Source organism: Microplitis mediator, chromosome 11 (genome assembly GCF_029852145.1).
Source record: "Microplitis mediator isolate UGA2020A chromosome 11, iyMicMedi2.1, whole genome shotgun sequence".
Lineage (NCBI taxonomy): Eukaryota > Metazoa > Arthropoda > Insecta > Hymenoptera > Braconidae > Microplitis > Microplitis mediator.
The window spans coordinates 18395678-18419419 of NC_079979.1; the positions used below are offsets into that span (position 1 = coordinate 18395678).

The following is a 23742-nucleotide window of genomic DNA, read 5'->3' on the forward strand; positions in this document are numbered from 1 at the left end:
TTTTCAAAAATCGAACCGAAACCAATACCTTCCCTTTTTTTGAAAATTTTCAATTTTCTTAGCGTGAAGTTAAAAAAACGAATACCAAAAACATTTGAACACTAATTTTTAAGTAATTTCTCATTCTATAGATTAATTACGTCTAATTCAGAGAGTTTATATGCAGCTGGAAAAAATGAGCACCAATTTATTTTTATTTTTATTATAAGAGTATTTTGATTACATAGAAAAAAAAAATATTAAATATAAAAAAGCAGGATAGGGTTAAGTAAAAATTAGTAAGTATAGTAAGTCGAAAAGTTACAAGTACGTCGAAGACATTACAGAAACGTTGGATCAATGGACCATAGAAGCTGCAAATTATGACGGTAATTACGTTATTGACATGCTAAGAGAAACCAATCGTAAAATTTATCACTGGACCCAATGAAATTATTTATTTAATTTAACACACAGAAAAAAAAGGTTATCTTGAGTCAAGAAAATATTTTGGAAGACAAACGTTTTCGGGAACCAGGTCAAGATTTTCTTGAACCAAGAGAACTTGTCTTGGTTAAAAAAAATTCGTCTTGGTCGGAGAAGATTTCTATTTTATCTGAGAAAATTTAGGTTTCCAAAAAAATTTTCTTAAATCAAAAATATTTACCTTCAGTCGAGAATTTTTTTTTAACTTCCCGCTAAGAAAATTGTAAATTTTCAAAAATTCGGGAAGTTATTGGTTTCGGTCCGATTTACGAAAATCGAATTTCCATCAGATGTCGACGTTTCGAGGTCCTAGGAAGCTATCCTGACTAATTTCACGATGATGTCCGAGTGTATGTATGTGTGTACGTACGTACGTACGTACGTATGTATGTATGTAAATATTCATAACTCTCGAACGGATGAACCGATTTTGATCGTTGAGGTGTCATTCGACGCGGCTTGTTAATGTCTTGAGGCCGTAGAAATTTGAACTTAATCGGTAGGGTGCGTTCAGAGATATTTCAAAAATAAAATTTTTTTAAAAATGTTTTATTTGGATAACTTCCAATTTGCTCGATGGATTGATTCCAAAATCTAATCAGCTCTAAAACTCTATAAGCCGCGTCGAATGCCACCTCAACCATCAAAATCGGTTTATTCGTTCAAGAGAAACCGTTGACGAAAGAATTCAAAAAAAATTTTTTCCTTGGTTTTTTTGAAATTTCTCAAAAACGGCTGAATAAATCAATTTCAAAATTCGACCAGCTTTAGAACTTGATAAAACGCGTCGATTGCCACCTCAACCATCAAAATCGGTTAATTCGTTCGCGAGATATCGTGGAAGAAAGAAATGCTAAAAAATGGTTTTTTACAAAACAATGGCATACAAAAGTATTTGCGAGCTCGAAGAGCTCGAAAATATATTCACAATAATGTTTTCGAGCTCAGCGAGCTCGAAAACAGCGGGAAGTTTTGGGGCTGGCCCGCAGGGTCAACTGACAGACCGATTTTTCTGTACAGTTTCCTTGAATAATATTTATTCTTTGTAAAATAGAAAAATATCAGCACACGACTCTGCAGATAACGTTCATTTACAAATACAAAACGAAACCTTCATATGCTTGTATAGCAATAATATATTTGTTGTTTATGTTTTTCTAATCGTTTTTTATTGATATTGGTATCAGTGATTCATAAGAAAATATTTGAATATTGATAAATTTTTGATATATCTTAGATTATTTAGCCTTTGATTGTTTGATAAGACATGTCAGAATAGAGAAATAAATATTTTAATTTGTAGACGCAAGTAAACGAGGTCAAAGACACTAGTAATACATTGTATAGTGCAGCTGATAATAATTTTAAAGTAACATTCTGTCAAATGATAAGTTACTATGGTATAGAACTTGTCCGTGCAGTCAGGAAAAATAAAGTATACATATTTTTATAATAGTATTTTATTATGATCATAACAATATTTTAGTTATGAAGACAAATAGAGACTAAATATGTCTCAAGTAAACGAAATCATGAAGTTTGGTAGACAGGTTGACCGATCCAGTTTCCAGTGGGTCCATAATTACAAACCAAGTAGGTACTGTACCATTTGTTACGACCCATATATCTTATAGCACCACAACCTACGATAGTGGTATCGCCCCAAACAAGTTGGGTGTAATGTCCAGCTGATAGGTCAAATGGGTAATTCTCAACCTTGCTGCTGTTAAAGCCCATTACTTCATCGTACCACGTTTTAACTAATTCAGCCAATTTTTCCTCATGTCCGCGGCTATTCGTTTGAAAGGCTACATTCTGTCCAACTTGGAACCGTTCTGCAATATTTTGTTTAATTGATACTTATTATATATCCAATAGATTCCATATGATCGACAAATGAATAAACATATGGTTACTTACGAACATCACGGCATCTATCGTGACCGAATTTGCATTGAATGGCCCATCTTTGAGCAACTTGTGCTAATTCGCTGTCCCACTTGAGTGGTGGAATAACACCAGCTGGCTGTGGTCCAGGATTCCCACGTTTTTCACAGCCACTTGCCACCAATGCTCGTCCATCATTGTGGACTTTCAGGATTTCGTTTATTTCTGCTTGTGTTAAAGTAATTGAAATAACTTTACCGCAACTGGCCGCCGGAACCGGTGACTATTAACAAAACCGGTGTTAATTAACAAAATTCGAATAATAAAATTATAGTAAATAAAATAACAAACTTACTGCACTGAGAGAAAAGTGCTTAGTAACCTGAACTATTCAGCGACAGATATAAAAATATAGTCTCCCTAACCAATTTTTATTGTTACTGGAACTATATACTAGTGTGAATCAGCACGAAAAAATAGTTACATTAACTAAACTTAAGAAACTATTTTTACCTCATTATGGTCACTACAAAACTTCAATCTTTTTAAATCAAGACTTAGTAGTGAACACAATATTACCTTTATCATTGGGCCGATTAACATAATATAGATACAGTAACTATGTTAGCTTAGTGACTGTATGATAGTTGGTAGAAATAATTTTAATAGTTGACTCAACTAAGAGTTTAGTCGTCGTCTCATAGAACTGCATTTATTTAGTTTCTTTTACTATTGACAAAAGTATCAACCGTACTATTTCATCTTAGTTGTCTAAACAACCAATTTCCAGTTAATTTAATAATTACAGAATATTTCTGCTGACTAATAATCAACTGTAAAAAAAAATTCAAAGGAGAATATAGTTATGGATTTCCTTAATATTTAGTTTCCCTGGCTATAAATTCCGATCCTAATGCCAAAAGTGCGTACTGCAAAATATACACCTTATTGGTTCTGCTGAGCCAAAGGAGCGTATCAAACATTTTTTTTGCTTAGCAATTCCGAATTGTTAAAAATGTGAAGATCGATTAAAAAAGTGAAAAAAATTTTTTTTTATACCAAAAGGGCGTGTAAAAATTTTTTGGTGTCAATCAATTCGGAATTATTTATTAAAATGAAAATCAATCAAGATAATTTATATCTTTTCTCCCAATAAATTTTCCTTTTAGCTTAAACAACTTTTTTTTTTTTTTTTTTGGTTGAAGCATACAAAAATTCTCGCGTTAAAAAAATAGTAGTTGTTCTGAGAAAATTTATTTTCTTCAAACTAAAAAATGCAATTGTTACTAAAAACTAACATATCTTGCTACAAAACATATCTCCTATATTAAGAAATTAAAACTTTTTAAATAAGTAAAAAATTTTCGATTTAAGCGTGAGAATATGTTTACTTGAAAAAAAATATTTCGATTCGAGATAAAAATTCTAGATAAATTTTTACATGTTACAGAAGTTTTTATTTCTTAATATTAGATATTTTTTTGAAGCAAGATGTAATAGTTTTTTGTAGCAATCTGCACTTTTTTGTTTAAAGAAAATAAAATATCTTGGAATGAGTAGTATTATTTAACGCAAGAACTTTTTATGCTCCAACCAAAACAGAATAGTTGCTTAAACTAAGGGATAAATTTCTTGGGAGAAAACATCTATATGGAGGAGAGAGAAGTCACCAGAGCAAAGCAACAGCATTGGGAGTAGTTCGGTGCTCGCCACTAGATCGCGCACACCTTTTGTAGTGTCCCTGGTAAGAAATTTATTTCAGAAGTATTATATTCCAAGCTTGAGAACAATCCTGGCGTTAGTATTTTTCTGTTATTTGACAGAGTGACTAGTATCATTTTTGATTGTAATATAGTATGTACTAAATTACATTATGACATTAATGTTTAACATTAATGTTTTCTAAAATAATTTTTGTAATAATAGAAAAACATCAAGTACATTTAATGTAATAGAAAAAAAATTTTCTGTATTTATCATATAAATGTTGGCTATTAAAGAAAAAAGAATTCAGTAACAATAAAACAAAATTTGCACTACAGATCGCTAAATAAATTTGTTTCTTGCAATACTAAATTATGGCAATGGTAACTATGAATGTTTAGTTACAATAAGTCAAAATAGTACATTCGCAGAAAGTTCGATTTTCTAGTGTGTACATCTAGACACAAATACTTATTGCTACTATTATAAATGATCTGAAGAACTAAGTGTACATTATTAACATCACAATAATCTTAATGTTTATTAGACTAAGAATAAATTGCTTACTACAATATAAATTATAGTTATGTTAACTTTAAACTGATAGTAATAAAAACCTTCCCTAAACTAGTTATGTTCATTATTGCTATCTTAGTATATGTAACTAAAAATATTAAGAACGACTATGTAGTCGTAGAGCACTTGACTGTGGCGTATTAGTTACTGAAACTGACTTCAATAGCTGAGGCGTCTGTGAACTACGATTCCTTAGTTCAGAAAACCGATTTTTTCTCTCAGTGTGGATATTCGCATAATGTATGTTTTCTTCCCTTGCAAGTTTTCGGGTTGCACTCCAAGGCTATTGTTGAAGTGACAGCCACAAAAATAATACATACGTTGGCTATCATAGTGTTGCAAAGTTCATTGAGTTTTGAATGCAACGGCAGTTGTTTAACTTTTTATACTAATTGTTAACAGGAAAGTTTTTTGTTTCTTATTGTTACTTTTGTGTGTTTTTTAAAATTACTTATAATTAGTGAGATAGTAGGATATCTTACTTATAATATTAATAGCTATTTTATCGCTTTTTTTTTTTCAAGTAGCAAATTATTGTTTCCAAGGTACGCCGCGTAATTAAATGTATGAATTGTGCGAATACGAAAAACTGAAAGACATACGCTTCTTTGATAATTTTTTATTACTAGAAAACAATACTTCAGAAATTAAAAATAAATGAATACTAGAAGATTTATTTTTAAGTGATTTCTAGGGACAAGATTTTTGATCAATTTCGAAATGAGTGGTTCAAATGTTCGATATTACAGCGAAAATATTGGTTTTACAAAAAAAGTTTTTAAACAAAAGTTGTAGGAATTTTAATTTTCTAAAAAAAATGTCTCTTATAATTTTCTTATACAACCAATATTTTCACCGTAATTCAAAAATTAAGATTCATAATGGATTCAAATTTTTGTTAATTATGAAAATATTAATTTTAAAAATACGGCTTTCTTATTAGTAATAAGAAAAAATTATGAGAGACATTTCTTTTAGAAAATTAAATTTTGAACAACTTTTATTTGAAATATTTTTGTATACGACCAATATTTTCGCCGTAATATCAAAAATTTGACGCCATTAGTTATTAATTATTATTTTTAAATTAAGGCAAAAAACCTGGCCCTAGTAATTTCTTAATTTAGTGATTAATTGCGTCTAATTCAGAGAGAGTTTATACTCTGAGAGAAAAAATAACTTTCCGAAATATTGTATTATCTTCTTATAAAAAATTTTCCTATTCAAATTTTTTGTCTAATATATTTTTGGCGCGTAAATTCGAAGACTTCACTCAATATCATTTTCTGAATTGAATAAATCTGAGCTTAGATCGCGATATGTTGATCTTTTTTTTTTGAGTACTGTAAGCAAATTTGGATTTTTCTCTGCCAAGAAAACAATTTTCCAACTTAAATATAGAATTAACAATGTAATAATTTTCATTGATTTATTACTTGAGAAAATATTTAATTGTTTTTGCAAAAGTTAATTTTTTTTTGTGTATATAGCTGAAGAAAATGAGTACCAATTTATTCGTTTTATTTATTTTTATTTTTATAATAAGAGTATTTTGGTTACATAGAAAAAAATATAATAAATATAAAAAAGTAGGATAGGATTAAGTAAAAATTAGTAAGTATAATAAACAGGTCGGCCGATCCAATTCCCACTCGGTCCATAGTTACAAACCAAATAGGTCGTGTACCAGCCATCGTAGCCCACATATCTGATGCCGGCGCAACCAACGTGAGTGGTTTCGCCCCAAATAAGCTGACTGTAATGTCCAATTTGTGGGTACGATTGCCATCCGAAATTGTAAACACTCCGACTGTCAAAGTCTTGAACTTCATCATACCATAGTTGTACCAAATCCGACAATCTTATGTTATATCCGTCGCTGTGCATCATTTTAGCAACATTCTGACCAACAGGGAAGCGGTCTAAAAAATTTAATTCAAATATTTAAAATCACACAGATTCAAATCTCTGAAATTTTTATTTTTATAATAATTACTCACCAACATCGCGACAACTATCATGACCAAATCGACACTGGTCGGCCCATTTCTGAGCTATTTCGGCTAATTCATAGTCCCATTGCAGTGGTGGAATTATTCCAGCTGGTTGAGGCCCCGTGGATCCACGCATTTCACTACCGCTCGCAACAAAAGCCCGCTTATCATTATGGATTTTAAGGAGATCGTATATTTCCTGGCTAGTCAGAGTATTCGAATGTATTGTACCGCAACTTGAAGATGGATACCACGACTTTAAAAATAAAACAAAAATTTATTTATTTAAATACAGAAATTTTTAATATTTATCACAATAACTACACGGAAAAAATTATCTAATAAATTTTACTCGTCAGTTGTGAGTAAAACTGGGCCTGGATGAATAATTACTCTTCCGCTTCTAAATAATGTTCAATTATCGGGTAGAAAAACCAAATTTTGAGTAGCTTTTAAATAAAAAAGAGTAAAAAATGAAACAAAAAGAATCAGTTCATATTCTTTCCATATTTGTTTTGTTTTTGGCCCAGGTTTACTCTAAATTGCAGGGTAAATTTTATCAAAAACTTCTCTCCGTGTACTCATATTCTGGAAGCAAATCCAGAATTTTTCGATTGGTACTAAAATTTATTCAAACTGATGGATTTTCTTAAACTTATCAGACATAACTAAAAAAAAAAAAGGTTTTTGTTGTATAATATCGATATTCCGTGAAAGAATTCACCGAATTTTAATGAGTGTTATAGTAATTAAATAATTTCAACACTCATTAAATCTAATCGGATATAAGTTCTGATAAGCAGCTCCGACTGCCGCAAGTACTTTACACTTTTTTTTTGATAGCGTTATCAATTTTTTTTTTACACCCATACGCACAACGTTTTTTTTTTTTAAATATTAGTAATGATCTCTTGGATAATTAATTTCATTTCTACGTAAATGCAAGTGACGTTGAATAAATGAGTTTCTAAGAAAAATAATCCGAAAATTTAAAAAAAATTTACAAGCCTTCACGTCAAAAAGTCGGAATATAAATAAATATTAAAGTAAAGAACTTACTGAATATTGGCACAATGTATGCATGTAACCTCTGCAAGTACTAGGGTAGCACTCAAAAGCTGTCGCCGCAGTGACAGCCACGAAAATTAAGAAAAAGTGTATCATGACTGTACTGTAAAAGTGATTCCAACTGAAAAGACGAGCTATTGTTGATCAATTAAACAATTTGTAGCAACTAATACCAAAATTTTCTCGCCCTTCCTTTTATTATTCATGACATGAAAGTACATAAAAGTTATGACTGACAGCTGATAATAATTATCGAGTGATTTATTATTTCATATACAGATAAGCTGTAGCTAAGAGCAATTTGTACACATGAGGAAGAATTATGAAAACAACGTACTGTTTAATAATTTTTTATTATTTAAATGACAACAGGTAATTAAATTTATGACAAATATATTAATCGGAATGAATTCAATGGAGACAACAAGTCAAAATTTGAATTAACGAGTCTTGTAAAGTGGACTGCCGACCATGTTTCCTGCTGGCCCATAGTTACAAACCAAGTAGGTTGTGTACCAGTTGTCTTTGCTCAAATATTTGACGACACCGCAACCTACGAGAGTGGTCTCACCCCAAACAAGTTGGGTGTAATGCCCGATTTCGGGAGATGATTGCGGCTTGAAACTCTTGACCTGCCGGCTGTCAAAGTCTTTTACTTCATCGTACCACAATTTAACCAATTCGGTCATTTTTGCCTTATGTCCATCGCTGTACATTTTTGAGGCTACATTCTGTCCAACTTTGAAACGTTCTGCGAAATTTTGTTTAATTAATACTCATTATAGCCAATAGATTTCAAATGACCGACAAGTAAATAATCAAATGGTTACTTACCAACATCACGGCATTTATCGTGACCGAATTTGCATTGATTGGCCCATCTTTGAGCAATTTTTGCTAATTCGCTGTCCCACTTGAGTGATGGAATAACACCAGCTGGCTGTGGTCCAGGATTCCCAAGTTTTTCTTTTCCATCAGCTATTGTAGCCCGAAATTTATTGTGCGCATCAAGAATTTCTTTTTCTTCTTCGGGTGTCAGTGAACTAGTTTGTACTTTATTACAATTTGATGATGGATCTGGTGACTAAATAATTGTATACCCCGATTAAACAACTTAATTCGATTGAATTAAACAGAATTAAATTATTAATTCTATTTAATTCAGATAAATTCTGTTAATTCGGCAGGAAAACCAGAATTTGTCCAAATTAAAACGAATTTAAATAATTCTATTCGGTTTAATTCTGATTAATTCTCCAATTTCTGGTTCTGAATCCGAATTAAACTGAATTAAAACGAATTTGAAATTTTTAAATCGGTTTTATTCTGTTTAATTCAAATTCAAATTTTCAATTCAGTTGAATTCTGTTTTGCAGAATTCGACAGAATATAACAGAATTAAAATTTTTAATTCGCTCGAATTTAGTTGTTTAATCAGGATACATTTAATTACATATATTGTTATCAGAAATTGTTTTAAATAGTTCTTGTATTTACACGGGATATTATTCTGGTTTAAAATTCCATGGTGTCATAGTAAAGCCGGACCATGTTGGCCACCCGGCGGAAATTGAAATGAACACATGCAAAAATTACTATGGTCATAGCAAATTCTGCGTGTTTATTTCAGCTTATACAGGTGGTTAACATGGTTCGACTTTACTCTGACACCATAGAATTTCAAAGAAGAATAATTTCTCTGTAATTACTTGATTGACTTACGCTATACAAACACAAAGAATGTGTTGCGCCATTACAAGTCTTCGGAGTACACTGATCAGCAGCAGCGCTAGCTAATACAGCGACAAGAATAGTGACAAAAACTTTAGCCATATTCAAAATTTAAACTTAAGGTTTACAGTAATTGAAGCTCTAACTCGAACTGTACTTTTTCAGAAAAACTATCCGGCTATTTATATGAATCGAACATCTTTCCGAACGCTATAAATTTATCTAACACGACATTTATTAAATGAGTGACCGGATTAATTGCTGTACAATAGCGAAACACATGTTCGTTAATAGCCGACAACACCTGACCAATTACACGCATTGTTCTTTGAATTGTATTAAAACGGTGTCACCTATTTAGGCTTGTCCGTGCCGACCAACCTTCGGTCATCCTTAATGACTAGATATTGAAATTATTCATTTTATTGAAAATTCACTTCGGTGATAGATAGTTCTTTATACTCTATACGAGCTGATATGATGAAAAAACCGACATAAGTCCACGTCATCCCGACGTTAAGGATGTCGGTGTTGAATTCACCCTCGAAAACGGAGTCAAGTGGGCGCCATATCTCTAATATTGGTAGAGATTCGCCCAAAAGTTTTTTCTGTTTTGAAAATCCTAAAATACTTGTACTCATACCCTTATACTCCGATCGGAGATAATTCACTCCGCATGTACGATTTTAACACCGGTTGCATAACCGGTCGATTAATTTTTTTTTACTATTCGAATTTGTTTTATTAAATCTGTTCTTATGAACGAGGAAAAATTATGAAAACAATGTGTCTGTTTAATAATTTTTTATTGTTTTAATAACAATAAGTGTTTGAATTTGAAAAAATAAATTCAATGGAAACAAAAACACGTCAAAATTCAAATTAACGAGTCTGGTAAAGTGGACTGCCGATCCAGTTTCCAGTTGGCCCATAGTCACAAACCAAGTAGGTAGTGTACCACTTGTCACTACCAACATATCTTATGGCACCGCAACCTACGCTAGTGGTATCACCCCAAACAAGTTGGGTGTAGTGTCCAATTTGCGGCTTCGATTGCCATTTGAAGCTCTTAACCTGGCGGCTGTCAAAGTCCTTTACTTCATCGTACCACATTTTAACCAATTCACCCATTTTTGCAACATGTCCGTTACTGTGCATTTTAGAGGCTACATTCTGTCCAACTTGGAACCGTTCTGCAATGTTTTGTTCAATTGATACTTATTATAGATCCAATAGATTCCATATGATCGTCAAATGAATAAACATATGGTTACTTACGAACATCACGGCATTTATCGTGACCAAAATTGCATTGGTTGGCCCATCTTTGAGCAACTTGTGCTAATTCGGTGTCCCACTTGAGTGCCGGAATATTACCAGCTGGCTGTGGTCCAGGATTCCCAAGTTTTTCACGGCCACTTGCCACCAATGCTCGTCCATCATTGTGGGCTTTTAGGATTTCGTTTATTTCTGCTTGTGTTAAAGTACTTGAAGTAACTTTACCGCAACTGGCCGCCGGAGATGGTGACTATTAAAAATTAACAAAACTCAAATAATAAAAATATAGTAAATAAAATAATAAACTTACTGGATATTTGCATAATGTCTGTGTCTCTCCCTTGCAAGTTTTCGGGTTGCACTCCAACGCTATCGTTGAAGTGACAGCCACAAAAATAATACATATATTGGCTATCATAGTGTTGCAAAGTCTGTTGGATTTTGACTGCAACGTCAGTTGTTGAACTTTTTATACTAATTGTTAACAGGAAAGTTTTTTGTCTCTTTTAATTACTTTTGTGATAGCAGAAGATACTAAAAACAAGATTAATAGCTATTTTTTCAAACGGAAAATGACTTTTCGATGTACGCTTCGTAATTAAATGTATGAATAAGGAATAAGGAAAGGAGAATAAGGAAAACAGTTAGACGTATTTATTTGATAAATTTTTATTTTTGGATAACAATACTTGAGAAATCATAAAAAAAAGAAAAAAACGAATACCAAAAATATTTGGACACTTATTTTTAAGTAATTTCGCATTCTATAGATTAATTACGTTTAATCCAGAGAGTTTATATGCAGCTGGAAAAAATGAGTACCAATTTATTTTTATTTTTTATTATAAGAGTATTTTGATTACATAGAAAAAAAAAATAATAAATACAAAAAAGCAGGATAGGATTAAGTATAAAAATTAGTAAGTATAGTAAACAGGTCGGTCGATCCAATTCCCACTCGGTCCATAGTTACAAACCAAATAGGTCGTGTACCAGCCATCGTAGCCCATATATCTGATGCCGGCGCAACCAACGTGAGTAGTTTCGCCCCAAACAAGCTGACTATAATGTCCAAAATGTGGGTACGATTGCCATCCGAAATTGTAAATACTCCGTTGGTCAAAGTCTTGAACTTCATCATACCACACACTTAGAAAATTAAATAATAAGAATTACCATCTAGTTATGGTAAAATTTTTCACCATCAATCCGATAGTAGTGAATACTATCTAGATGATTGTATAATAGATCATCTAGATTGTGACAATTATAATTAATATGGTGAATGTTACAATCTAGATGATTTATACAATCATCTAGATAGTATTCACTACTATTGGATTAATGGTAAAAAATTTTACCATAACTAGATAGTAATTCCTATTTATTTAATTTTCTGAGTGCAGTTGTACCAAATCCTACAATCTTATGCTATTATTAAATCTGTACTTATGAACGAGGAAAAATTATGAAAACAATTCATCTGTTTAATAATTTTTTATTGTTTTCATAACAATAAGTGTGAATTTTAAAGAAATAAATTCAATGGAAATAAAAACACGTCAAAATTCAAATTAACGAGTCTGGTAAAGTGGACTGCCGATCCAGTTTCCAGTTGGCCCATAATTGCAAACCAAGTAGGTAGTGTACCAGTTGTCTCTGCTCAAATATCTAACGGCTCCGCAACCTACGCTTGTGGTATCACCCCAAACAAGTTGGGTGTAGTGTCCAATTTGTGGCTCTTCTTGCCATGTGAAGCTCTTAACCTGGCGGCTGTCAAAGTCCTTTACTTCATCGTACCACATCTTAACCAATTCACCCATTTTTGCAACATGTTGTCTGCTGTGCATTTTAGAGGCTACATTCTGTCCAACTTGGAACCGTTCTGCAATATTTTGTTTAATTGATACTTATTCTAGATCCAATAGATTCCATATGATCGTCAAATGAATAAACATATGGATACTTACCAACATCACGGCATTTATCATGACCGAATTGACATTGATTGGCCCATCTTTGAGCAATTTTTGCTAATTCGCTGTCCCACTTGAGTGCCGGAATATTACCAGCTGGCTGTGGTCCAGGATTTCCAAGACTTTCTTGTCCATGGGCTACTCTAGCTCGGAAGTGATTGTGCGCATCAAGAATTTCCTGTTCTTCTTCGGGTGTCAGCGAACTTGTTTGTACTTTATTACAATATGGCGATGGTCTCGGTGACTAAATAGTTATTTACATTCAATTACACACAGGGTAGAATTACCATTTTTGGCCACTGCTCCATTTTTGGACATTTGATACTTTATTTAAATTAATGAAAAAGTGTAAAATAAAATTTCCATTTTGATACACGGAGAAAAATTTATGGTAACCGTTCCTAGTATGTTTATGAAATATCATCCCATACTGTTATGGTAATGATCACTATAATATATATATATGGGTGCCGATCCACACAGAAAAAAAGGATTTCTCGGCGCAAAAAACTTTTACTCACGTCAAGAAAATTTTTACTTGTCCTAAGAAATTTTTCGCATTATGAATTGAAAACGAAAATTTTCTTGGGGCGAGAAAAAATTTTATTGAGTCAGGAAAAAAATTTTTGGGGCAAGAAAAAATTTTTAGTCCGAAGAAAATTTTCGTTTTCATTTCATAATGAAAATTTTTTCTTGTCCCAAAAAATCCTTCTTTTCTATGCAATAATCAACATTTCAAAAAAATCGGATACCATGCATTATGGAAACCATTCTCATAATAAATTGTAATTGTTACCATAAATTTCTCTCCGTGTAGTAAAATAAAAGCATCTTCGAACACATTTTAAAAATTAATTATTTCATTGCGTCTTTTAAAAATAATTTTATCAAAATTTTTCAAGTGTCCAAAACTGGCCAAAACGGAACCTCTACCCCATTATTACCGGAAATTGTCTCAAATAATTATTATATTCAAATATCTAATTTATACTTACGCTATGTAAACACATAGTATGTGTCTTGCCCCGACAAGTCTTCGGAAGACATTGATTAGCAGCAACGCTAGCTAACACAGCGACAAGAATAGTGAGGAAGATTTTAGCCATTTTAAAAATTTAAACTTAATGTTTATAATAATCGAAGCTTTAACTTTGACTGTTGGTTTTCAGAGCAACAATCTGGCTATTTATATGCACCGAACATATTTTTGGAAGCAATAAATTTATTTATCACGCTATTTATTCAATGACTGACAGGATAAATTGTCATTTAATAGCAACACATGCGCTTTAATAACAGATAACACCTGACAATTACGCACGTTTCATTTTATATGTTTGTACTTACGTAACATTTATCATTTTTAACTGATAATGGATCAAATATATTTTATAATCAGTTGATTTTCGTCAATGTACTTCAAATAGATAAAACAAATTCACCTTGCATTTAAATCATTCAGACACTTTTACGTTGTTAAATTTATTATTGACATTTACTTTTATTGATGTAACTAAAAATTTATAGGTCAATTTATTCGTAGATTATTTATTAACTTTCATAGATAATTTATAAACCCACAAATTTAAATATTTGTTTAAATAAAAGAAAATTTTTTAAAAATTATAATTTTAATAAACAAAATTTTTTGGTTTTATTTTGAATCAATGCAGACTTTTATCAAAATCCGCGTCTGACTAAAATAATTTAAAAAAATTTGTTATTTATAACAACCGGAAGTTGTTAAGAAAAAAATAAATTATGTTTTTTCATCGCTTTTATTTTCCAAGGCTTGGTAATAATTATCGCTGACAATTGTTTGCATAACATACATTTGTTACGACAAATAGTTTTTGAATAATTAGTTCACTGCATTAATGATCGATAATTGTCGTACTTAGCGCGGCATTAATTTTAAATTCTACTGAAATTATTATTCGACTTTTATTACTTTTTTACTGACATACTTTCAATTATCTGTTATTATTTTTTTTTTTTTTTCAAAGAAACGTTTATTTATTTTCAAGTACTCAGATATGTAAAAATATATCAATTATTTTTTTTATCAATACGATAGGAGTTTTAAAAATTAGATAATTTCTTAAGATTTACGGTTTGCACGATCAGATTTACTTCAGCAAATTTTTAAATTAAAAAATTTAATATTCGTTTTAATTAATACGGCAATAATTATTAAAACTATTATTATTTTTTCCTTCATATTTATGTCTATTAAAAAATCTCCGACTCATATCAATAGAGAAACAATCAAAATTTTAATCATTGATTCAAAAAATCATAAACGATAAAAATTCAAATTTTATTTTATTTGCCCACAAGCGACTGCTACTAAATATTTTTTACTGAAAATTTTTATAGGTAAACGTTTAGTAATACATTTTATTATACAATTCGACAATTTTTGCTCTGTAAAAATATAAAACGTTTGTGCAAAGGAGACAGTGGACCGTCAGACATAGGAAAGGATTCGCGCGCGGGAGATCAGGGTTCGAATCTCTATTAAAACAAGTTATTTTTAAAAAATATAAATTGACACCAACATCAATACAGATGACATAAATAATAATAATAATCAAAAATTGAAAAACTGTGAGTGTGAATGTAGCAGACATCAGACAAATTTAAAATTATAAATAAATAGAGTAGGGGAGGGTGGGGCAGAGCGGCCCCCCTGAAATTTTGATCAAAAAAAAAATTTTTTTTTTTTCGACTAATTACTATAAATCCGATATGTTCGCGCATTTTTACCCCTACGCATGACATTTGGGGCAAAATGGACAAGCTCAAAATTTTGAAAAAGTGATTTTTTCATATTTTTATCGTCAAATTAAAAAAAAATTTGTATAATTCCACATTTCTAGCCCTACGCATAACACCTGGGGCAAAATGGACCAGCCAAAACTTTCGAAAAAATTATTTTTTCATATTTTTCGGCCGTTTTTCTATGTAAGAGGCAAATTTGGTGACTAAGAATTTATAAAAATGAAATTTTTTTTTTTAGTTGATAAATTTTTGAAATAAAGTAAAACTATAGAATTGATTTTTTTTTTTATTAAATAACAATTAGTAATTAAGGCAATCGAGAGTGAACGATTTATTACACTTTAAAAATTTTTTTTCGAGTAATATAAAACCAAAAATAGTTGTCAAGAGAATGAAATACATTCTTAATGATAAAAACAATTAAAAAAAAAAAAAACGAAAAAAAAAATTTTTTCATCACTTTTTGGAGGGGGGCCGCTCTGCCCCACAAAAAAAAAATTTTTTTTTTCAGAATTTTCGCAAAATGTCCATAAATTTGTTCGAAATAGGACAAAAGTAAAGTGATCTTATGGTTGAAAGCCACAAAAAATAATAATTGGCTTAGGAGGGCCGCTCTGCCCCACCCTCCCCTAAATAATTTTAAAAATAATATTTAAAAAAATGTGTTTATTAATTTTCAAATTTTTTGAATGCGCATTTTTTAAAAATTTTATTTTATTAATTATTTACTCTATTGATAATTTTAAATTTGTCTGATGTCTGCTGCACTTACACTCATTAAAAACTACACAATTTCAGTAGCGTTTTAAGATCTCAATATAAATTTATTAATTTCGACTCATATTTTTAAGTAAAAGTTGCTGTATTTTTTTCTCCGTGTATTTTTCTTTCTTTGAATTTTTTACGCATTATTATTTGAATGTATAATAAGTATTATATCTGAGATGAGATTCGATCAATTTGTCATTTTCATAAGCGTGGAATGTCACTTAGTGTATACATAAATGGCCACAATTGTTGAGTTTCGTCAAAAAAATTATACAATAAAAAAAAATATCTTGACTTGCGTCTTTAGAAAATTGATTTTTTTAAATTTTTTATCCATCACTTGTACGCTCAAATTTTTTCACACATATATCTATATATTTATATACATATTGTATATAATCTATCCGATTTAGCTCTCACATCACTACTATTCTTACCTCAAAAATGGGCTCATAGTGGGCGGGTGACTCCTGAGAATAATGAATGACCTATTGAAGTCAATAGCTGACTCCATTCATTCAATTTTCTTTTGAGCACCTGACTTTTGAATTCTTCTTGCTTTACTTATTTTTTCCTACCCTACTTTTTCTTCATTTCGTCTTTAAATTCTGATGAATAAATCCGTGAGAAAAAGTTCGATCCACTTGATATATTATTTATTTTTTACAAACTTTTTTATTTCTACGAAATAATAAATTTTTATTAAATTTTTTGGGAAATCGAACCTTTAAGTGTTCAAATAAATTTTTTTTTTTTAAATAAATGACGTAGAAAAATTCAGTAGCTAATGAAAAATAAAAAAAACTGAACCCGGTAGTAAAAAAGCCGCTAGAAAAAATATACAATAAATACCTGCTGTTTTTAAATGTAATATAAAATCATTAGTAAGTTTTCCAACTGCGAATATTTAACCCAAAGATATTGAAAGACTCCCTGGTGTCTTTAAAATGCTACACATCATAAGAATAAAAAAGAAAGTAAGCATAAAATACAATAGATAAAAATTTTATTTTATTACAAAAAGAAAGCCGATGTGAAAAGCGACGAAAATTCACTGGAAAATGATGCCATTGATTTGTTAAAAACCAAATCATTTTTTAATTTTTTACAATAACAAAATTTTTAACTGTTATTTTTTTTTTTAATTTCCGGCCGATCTATGATCTCGGGATCCGAAACTCCAGGTTGATATTTTCACTCCAAGATTCTGATTTTTTTATTTTTAATACATATATATTTTTGTTTTCACTTGAACCAATTGGTCTTTTATTTTCATTATTTTCTTCTTTTATTTCCGTAAATAATAAACGCGTTGGTTTATCTGTAAAATTACTATCCAAAGGAATTTTATCATTTTTGATTAATGACTTTGATGTTTTTTCTTCCATATCTTTGTCTTTATCTTTATCTTTGACTTGTACTAATTTTTGAACTCGTAATACTAGACGGCTATTATTTACAACAGCTTCTATTTCTTTGTACGGTTGCTTTGATTCTGCAATTTCCGAAATAGTCTACTTCAATTAAAAAAAAAAATATTAAGACCACAAAATTAAATGCTAATAATAAAAAAAAAATTTACTTGAGATTTTTCAATTTTTTCTCTTAAATCCGGACATGCGCATGTGCATTTTTTTTTACCAAAATTTTTTTCTTTTGGAAATAAAAATGGAGTTTTTGATTTCAAAAATTTTGGATCTGTTTCCGTTTGAAAAATCATTTTTTAATTTTGTGTCAAAAAAAAATTATAAATAATTTAATAACCCGAAATTAACGTCAATTATTTTTTGCTGCTGTGTTCAGTCTTATAATTTTTTTTTTTAATTTTGCGTAATTTCTCTTTCGATGGATGAAAAATCTCGTGAGTATTCAAAATTTTTATGTAAAAATTAAAAAATTTAAGAATTAATTTTTTTTACCAGCCTGCGGTTGTTTGCAACCAAAATCAGACTCGGAACCTTCACAATATTACCAAGAAATCGGGGCTGAATTAGTGGGAAATAAATTACTAATTCGTATTGAACGTGAAAAAAATAAATTGAGTAAATTAAAAAAATTAAAAGACTGGGATCCTCCGTGTCTTTGTACCGAGCAATTAAAGTCTGGTACGAAAAAAATTTCTCGTATCCAAGGGCCTAAAATAATAAATGTTGGTGACAGCGAAATTATTTTTCGTTTAAATTCACGCTGTCATCTGTCATGCGAAGACAAAAATTACAAGTCTGAAGTAATAACTCAGTCTTATAAAAATTTAAATACCAATCAAGATAATAATAAAATTGAAGTATACTCACAATTAGATAACGCGACTGATTATGATATTTATCAAGATCACGCGACCGTAGGAAATAAAAATTTATTTTTAATGAAAATAAATAAAAAATTTATTAACAAGGATACCAAAAAAAAAAATATTGAAGTAGAAATTAATTATCCGAAAATTTTATTTCCTTTATCTTCACCTCCTTCACCTCCCCCACCTTTTCCACCACCACCCCCTCCTCTTCCTCCCCCTGAACCACCTCAAGTACAAGAAATTAAACCGATCGAAAAGAAAATAAAGCAAAAATTACCTAAAGCCAAAAAGAAGAAAAAGAAAAAATAAAAAAAATATTTTTTTCTAACAATAAAAAAATTTTGAGATTAAAATTTTTTTTATTTACAATTTATAAGACATATTTTTTAATACACAAGATCACTTGTCATTCTATTCATTCACTCACTCATTCATTCATTCATTCATTCTCTTTCAACTTTTTTTCGATGCTTCTTCTTTTTCTTCTCCTTTCTTCGGCACTTAAAAAAGCAAAGAGGTCAAAAAATAAACGAAATCAAAAAGTACACGCTCAAGACTTGGGAACTGGCCTCCTACTGTTCGATCATACATGTCACGGTGTTTATCGCGTATCGGAAGCGTGTCTACCTTTTAATTTATAGCTCAGACGATTATATTGTATAGAAAAGTTATTATTACAAAATATAGTCTATATATTGTATACACCATCATACTTATATATATTTACTATGGATATAGATAGATATATTTCAAATTTGTGCGCGACCTCACACCGTGATTTTTATTAACTCCCACGCCATTCACTAAAAAATATATTATATTTTATGAACCCACCACATCCTATTTTTTTTTCTTTTATTTCCACAAAACCGCAATTTTTTTAAAATTCTATTGTTATATTTATTTTTTAAAAAACTTGTCTGTGAACGCAGGTTTATTTTAAAAAATTATTAAAAATTTTTATAAAAATTCATGACTGTAATTTTAATAGAAAATTTTTCAACGAAAAATTGACAAAATTTATTATTTTTTTTTCTCGATAATTTAAAAAAAAAAATATTTTTTAAAAAACTTGTCTGTGAACGCAGGTTTATTTTAAAAAATTATTAAAAATTTTCTGAATAAAAATTTTTATAAAAATTCATGACTTTGTAATTTTAATAGAAAATTTTTCAACGAAAAATTGACAAAATTTATTATTTTTTTTTCTTGATAATTTAAAAAAAAAAAAAAATATAGTAAGTATACAATGACATGGATAATCATTACGATGATGACCTCAAGCATTATGAATATAATTCTCAAGAGACTTTGGCCAAAAGAGCTACCGAAGCTACCGAAAAAAAATCAATCGTTTTATTTAAACTTTTGTATATTTTGGGTCTCGGTTATTCAAACGACTATAGATTCGGTAGGCCATTAACGTGCGTAGTTCATTCACAGGTTGAAAGCCGTCAGAAAAGAAAGTGTCGGACACTAAACACGATGATATTATATTATATTATATATATTATGTATACAAATATAAAGGAGGAGTAGAGTAAGAGTGCTAGGGCTAGAGAAGGACTGAAGGGATTTCATTGACATCGAGTACAAGGCGTAACGAAACAATTTTTATACCTCAATGATCTCTTTTTTTCACCTCTTACTCCCACTTTTAACTGAATTATACACAATGCAACCCGACTAAGCCTTTTTTTTATTTACATCTCTCAGTAGCTAAGATTTTTTTTATTAATAAATTTATTTATTTAATACAGTGTGAAAAATTGTAAGTGAATTCGGAGTGATTACGGGTTTTATTTTAATTCCAATTCATTCTCTCACTTGGAGTTTAATAAAAAATCACTTCGCTTACGAAGTAAATAGAGACTTTATTTTCCAGCGGAGTGATTTCGAAGTCTGATTTTTATTTAAATCCGTATTTACTCCAAATTCAGTTCGTCACTCGGGTTTCTGGAGTTTTAGAAAAAAAACACTCCGCATACTGAGTAAAAGGGGAGTTTGTTTTCCCAGTGGAGTGATTTTGAAGTTTGAATTTTATTTAGATTCGCATTGACTCCGTCACTTGGATTTTTTTAGTTTAAAAAAATAACTCCGCATACGGAGTAAATATGGAGTTTATTTCTTTAGCGGAGTGATTTCGGAGTCTAGATTTTATTTAAATCCGTATTTACTCCAATTTGTAGTTTTAATATTAAAATTAATTCCTTTTAGAAGTGAATTTCACTTCAAGGGGATTAAATGAATACACATACGCTCTGCATTCACTCCAAATTCACTTCGTCACTCGGTTATCTGGAGTTTTAGAAAAAAATCACTCCGCATACGGAGTAATAGGGGAGTTTGTTTTCCCAGTGGAGTGATTTCGGAATCTGAATTTTATTTAAATCCATGCACTCCGATTCAGAGTTTTACTGTTTCACTCCGAGGGAATTAAAATAAATAAACAGATCTACATCGCATTCACTCCATTTATTTGTACTCCACGTTCATTCCGAAATTTTTTACGATGTATTTATCTCAAAATAAAAATATCAAGTTTCAAATAATTAATAATATTATCACGTTCGAAAAATATTTCTCCAAGGATTATAAATCAGTGGCGAAAGGTCGTACTCAATAGGTCAAAAAAAATTGATAGATATTTTTGTTGAATAGTAAAATATATAATAACAAAATGACAATGTATATGCGACCGCAAGTATAAACGCATATATAGATATATGTGATTTTGTTGTTACATCACAGATGTAAGAAAAAAAAATGATATAAATATAGATATAAATAAATATGTATATGGACCCTTGAATTATTATGATTATCATTTTTATTATAACGATAGGAGCCATGTGGCTATTGTATTGTATTTATTACAGTTTTCATCCACAAGTTAAATTCAGGACTCCCTGGTGTGAAGGGCTCCTGCTTTCTCCGTTTCGGTTTCTATGCTGCTATTTTATCTATTAATGTATATATGAGTGTGTGTGTGTGTGTGGATGTGGATGTATATATATGAGAACAGAATAGTTATATGCAGAAACAGACGACCGTTTGATGATTCGTAGCACCGAGGGGTACCTGTCGTCGGAAATTTACTTACACTACGGCAACTTACATTTCCGGAGTTAACAAATTCACGCAAATTAGTCATGTCAGTTATGGGTGAAAAATCACACTGAAATATCAGGGTTTTAATAGATATTAACGGAAGTGTATATAAATATAAATATATCATATAGAAATTAAAAAGGAGGATTTTTTAAGAACCTAGTCGGTTGTAATTTTTTATTGGGGGTCGATTTCTTTGTTAGTGTCTAGCTCAGTCTGATAATTAATTTATCTGTTAAAAAAAAATGGAGAAAATAAAAATTAGGTTTTAGAGCAACGTTTAGGGAAACTAAATGTTAGTAGAAAATTATTTTAATGAAGAATTATGACAAGAGGATGTTGATTCTTTTTTTAATAAAAAATTTGAACTATTAGAAAAAAAATTAGTGAATTTAAAAATTTATCTTCTCATATTTTATATAATAAGGCTCCGGTATTAAAAAATTTCTTTATTATGCAGTAAGTTTTTTTAATATACTGTGAAAAATTTGCGGAGTGAATCCGGATTTAAATAAAATCCGTTATCACTCCGAATTCACTCCCGATTTTTTATAGTGCAGTCAATCTTGATTAGGGTGGCCCAAAAAAATCGACTATTTTTTTTTTCGAGTCTCTAATGAAAATTTGTTGGTTTAAGATGTTTTGAGACGCCTCTCCAAAAATCAGCTCGATAAAAAATTTTCAAGAGGTCGCTCACGAATTTTGAAAATATCAAAAATCATCGAAATTCGGATTTTTTTGTTCTAAATTTCTTCTTTCTCGTGGCAGCTGTAGTTTATATTTATGAAATCATGACTACGCTGAAAATTTCAGATTAAAATTAAAATATTTAAATGTCGCTCAAGAATTTTGAATGTTTCCAAGTACTGTCTCTTGTACGTTTTCGAGCGACCCTTGAATATTAATAATAAACCTTCTCAATTTTTTTACCATCAATTTGTATCGTAATGAATAAAAATACAACCCGACATATATAAATAATAAGTTATTTACATACTTTTTTATTTTTTAATTCAATTTTCAGGTTTTTTTGCTTATTCAAAACTTACCCAATTTTATTGTTTAAGACTGTCCTGTATATTTTCGGTTATGCAAAAGTTATATTTAAGTGAAATGACAGTAATTGAGTTATAAAAAAATATTAAAACTAATTCAAAATATTAGTCACATATTATTAGTTAATATTCAAAATTCTTGAGCGCCGTTTAAATATTTAAATATTGGACTGAAATTTTCAGCATAGTCATAATTTTACAGATATAAAATATTGCTGCCACGAGGAAGAAAAAATTCAGAAACAAAAAATCCGAATTCCAATCATTTTTAATATTTTCAAAATTCATGAGCGACCTCTTGAAAATTTTTTATTGAGCTGATTTTTGGAGAGGCTTCTTATAACATCTTAAACCACAAAATTTTCGTTAGAGACTCGAAAAAAAAAATAGTCGGTTTTTTTGGGTCACCCTAATCTTGATTTTAAAAAATTTTTAAAAATTCCCGCCGAAAAAAATAAATTCAAGTTTTAGTGATAAAAAAAATATACACAAAGAATTTAAAAAAAAAAATATTGTTTAGCTTTGAAACCTACTTTCTTTTAATCGTGAAAAAATGTTGCAACAAGTCATAGTATTACAGTAACGGTCACTGGAAATGCGCTGAGCATTCATTCTATAAAAGTGTCTTTACTTGTTTTATACTCTCGTTGACATGAAAATGTTACTTAATAATAATTTAGTGTAAAATAAATACATCCACCTATTTAGTCGTGCCTCACAATAATAATAACCATAAAATTATCATCATTATTTCTATTTCTATTTATTTTATACAGAAAACTCTTCGACTTGTCTACTGAATTTAAAGCAAAACTTTTATGTGAAAGTTACATTTTTATAGTTACAAGTTTTGATTTAATTTTACTTTTAGTTTCATTTGCAATAGACCGGGACGTCAATTTTATAACTCGTTAGTGAATTTAAAAATCACTTTCGGTTATAAAAAGTTTTTTTTTTTTTAAATACGTGCATACACGTTAGACCGTACGTGTCATGAAGAATGTGACAACTCATCCGTATAAATCTCTGTCCTACTTATTTATTTTTGA

The 23742-nt window shown here is 30.0% G+C and overlaps 6 protein-coding genes across 7 annotated transcripts; all 6 read right to left on the reverse strand.

Moving 5' to 3' along the window:
• Positions 1–1640: 1640 nt before the first annotated feature.
• On the reverse strand, positions 1641–2955 carry LOC130677018 (venom allergen 5-like). Its single transcript, XM_057483535.1, has 3 exons — positions 2932–2955; positions 2386–2635; positions 1641–2324 (listed from the first exon to the last, which is right to left on the reverse strand). Exons 1-3 carry the CDS (start codon positions 2953–2955, stop codon positions 1996–1998), a joined length of 603 nt encoding a protein of 200 aa, XP_057339518.1. The 3' UTR covers positions 1641–1995.
• Positions 2956–6193: 3238 nt separating this feature from the next.
• On the reverse strand, positions 6194–7883 carry LOC130677143 (venom allergen 5-like). The gene is made up of 3 exons (XM_057483776.1): positions 7686–7883; positions 6633–6882; positions 6194–6554 (listed from the first exon to the last, which is right to left on the reverse strand). The coding sequence occupies exons 1-3, from the start codon at positions 7788–7790 to the stop codon at positions 6244–6246; spliced, it is 666 nt and encodes a 221-aa protein (XP_057339759.1). The 5' UTR covers positions 7791–7883; the 3' UTR covers positions 6194–6243.
• A 145-nt stretch (positions 7884–8028) lies between these two features.
• On the reverse strand, positions 8029–9589 carry LOC130677142 (venom allergen 5-like). The gene is made up of 3 exons (XM_057483774.1): positions 9417–9589; positions 8529–8778; positions 8029–8445 (listed from the first exon to the last, which is right to left on the reverse strand). The coding sequence occupies exons 1-3, from the start codon at positions 9525–9527 to the stop codon at positions 8135–8137; spliced, it is 672 nt and encodes a 223-aa protein (XP_057339757.1). The 5' UTR covers positions 9528–9589; the 3' UTR covers positions 8029–8134.
• Positions 9590–10219: 630 nt separating this feature from the next.
• On the reverse strand, positions 10220–11167 carry LOC130677394 (venom allergen 5-like). Its single transcript, XM_057484136.1, has 3 exons — positions 11014–11167; positions 10704–10953; positions 10220–10618 (listed from the first exon to the last, which is right to left on the reverse strand). The coding sequence occupies exons 1-3, from the start codon at positions 11119–11121 to the stop codon at positions 10308–10310; spliced, it is 669 nt and encodes a 222-aa protein (XP_057340119.1). The 5' UTR covers positions 11122–11167; the 3' UTR covers positions 10220–10307.
• A 1018-nt stretch (positions 11168–12185) lies between these two features.
• On the reverse strand, positions 12186–13986 carry LOC130677136 (venom allergen 5-like). The gene is made up of 3 exons (XM_057483764.1): positions 13675–13986; positions 12674–12923; positions 12186–12588 (listed from the first exon to the last, which is right to left on the reverse strand). The coding sequence occupies exons 1-3, from the start codon at positions 13783–13785 to the stop codon at positions 12278–12280; spliced, it is 672 nt and encodes a 223-aa protein (XP_057339747.1). The 5' UTR covers positions 13786–13986; the 3' UTR covers positions 12186–12277.
• A 3277-nt stretch (positions 13987–17263) lies between these two features.
• LOC130677377 (uncharacterized) lies at positions 17264–18191 on the reverse strand. Of its 2 annotated transcripts, none has more exons than XM_057484117.1 (2): positions 17814–18191; positions 17264–17745 (listed from the first exon to the last, which is right to left on the reverse strand). In XM_057484117.1, exons 1-2 carry the CDS (start codon positions 17949–17951, stop codon positions 17389–17391), a joined length of 495 nt encoding a protein of 164 aa, XP_057340100.1. In that variant the 5' UTR covers positions 17952–18191; the 3' UTR covers positions 17264–17388. The 2 variants fall into 2 exon arrangements, 1 of the variants encoding a protein (XP_057340100.1); XR_008991590.1 differs by having other exon boundaries at positions 17611–17748; positions 17814–17950.
• Between the last annotated feature and the right edge of the window lie 5551 nt (positions 18192–23742).

Excerpts from the sequence above, each read along its gene's own strand:
- LOC130677142 (XM_057483774.1), bottom strand. The coding sequence starts at position 9,527 with ATGGCTAAAGTTTTTGTCACTATTCTTGTCGCTGTATTAGCTAGCGCT. Across the intron at positions 8,779-9,416 it reads ATTCTTTGTGTTTGTATAGC|TCACCAGATCCATCATCAAA; the intron begins GTAAGTCAATCA and ends ACAATTATTTAG. Across the intron at positions 8,446-8,528 it reads CGATAAATGCCGTGATGTTG|AACGTTTCAAAGTTGGACAG; the intron begins GTAAGTAACCAT and ends AAAATTTCGCAG.
- LOC130677394 (XM_057484136.1), bottom strand. The coding sequence starts at position 11,121 with ATGATAGCCAATATATGTATTATTTTTGTGGCTGTCACTTCAACGATA. Across the intron at positions 10,954-11,013 it reads AGACATTATGCAAATATCCA|TCACCATCTCCGGCGGCCAG; the intron begins GTAAGTTTATTA and ends AATTTTTAATAG. Across the intron at positions 10,619-10,703 it reads CGATAAATGCCGTGATGTTC|AACGGTTCCAAGTTGGACAG; the intron begins GTAAGTAACCAT and ends AAAACATTGCAG.
- LOC130677018 (XM_057483535.1), bottom strand. The coding sequence starts at position 2,955 with ATGTTAATCGGCCCAATGATAAAG. Across the intron at positions 2,636-2,931 it reads TAATCGGCCCAATGATAAAG|TCACCGGTTCCGGCGGCCAG; the intron begins GTAATATTGTGT and ends TTTTGTTAATAG. Across the intron at positions 2,325-2,385 it reads CGATAGATGCCGTGATGTTC|TATCAATTAAACAAAATATT; the intron begins GTAAGTAACCAT and ends ATATATAATAAG.
- LOC130677136 (XM_057483764.1), bottom strand. The coding sequence starts at position 13,785 with ATGGCTAAAATCTTCCTCACTATTCTTGTCGCTGTGTTAGCTAGCGTT. Across the intron at positions 12,924-13,674 it reads ATACTATGTGTTTACATAGC|TCACCGAGACCATCGCCATA; the intron begins GTAAGTATAAAT and ends ATAACTATTTAG. Across the intron at positions 12,589-12,673 it reads TGATAAATGCCGTGATGTTG|AACGGTTCCAAGTTGGACAG; the intron begins GTAAGTATCCAT and ends AAAATATTGCAG.
- LOC130677377 (XM_057484117.1), bottom strand. The coding sequence starts at position 17,951 with ATGATTTTTCAAACGGAAACAGATCCAAAATTTTTGAAATCAAAAACT. Across the intron at positions 17,746-17,813 it reads AAAAAATTGAAAAATCTCAA|ACTATTTCGGAAATTGCAGA; the intron begins GTAAATTTTTTT and ends TAATTGAAGTAG.
- LOC130677143 (XM_057483776.1), bottom strand. The coding sequence starts at position 7,790 with ATGATACACTTTTTCTTAATTTTCGTGGCTGTCACTGCGGCGACAGCT. Across the intron at positions 6,883-7,685 it reads ATACATTGTGCCAATATTCA|TCGTGGTATCCATCTTCAAG; the intron begins GTAAGTTCTTTA and ends TTATTTTTAAAG. Across the intron at positions 6,555-6,632 it reads TGATAGTTGTCGCGATGTTG|ACCGCTTCCCTGTTGGTCAG; the intron begins GTGAGTAATTAT and ends TAAATTTTTTAG.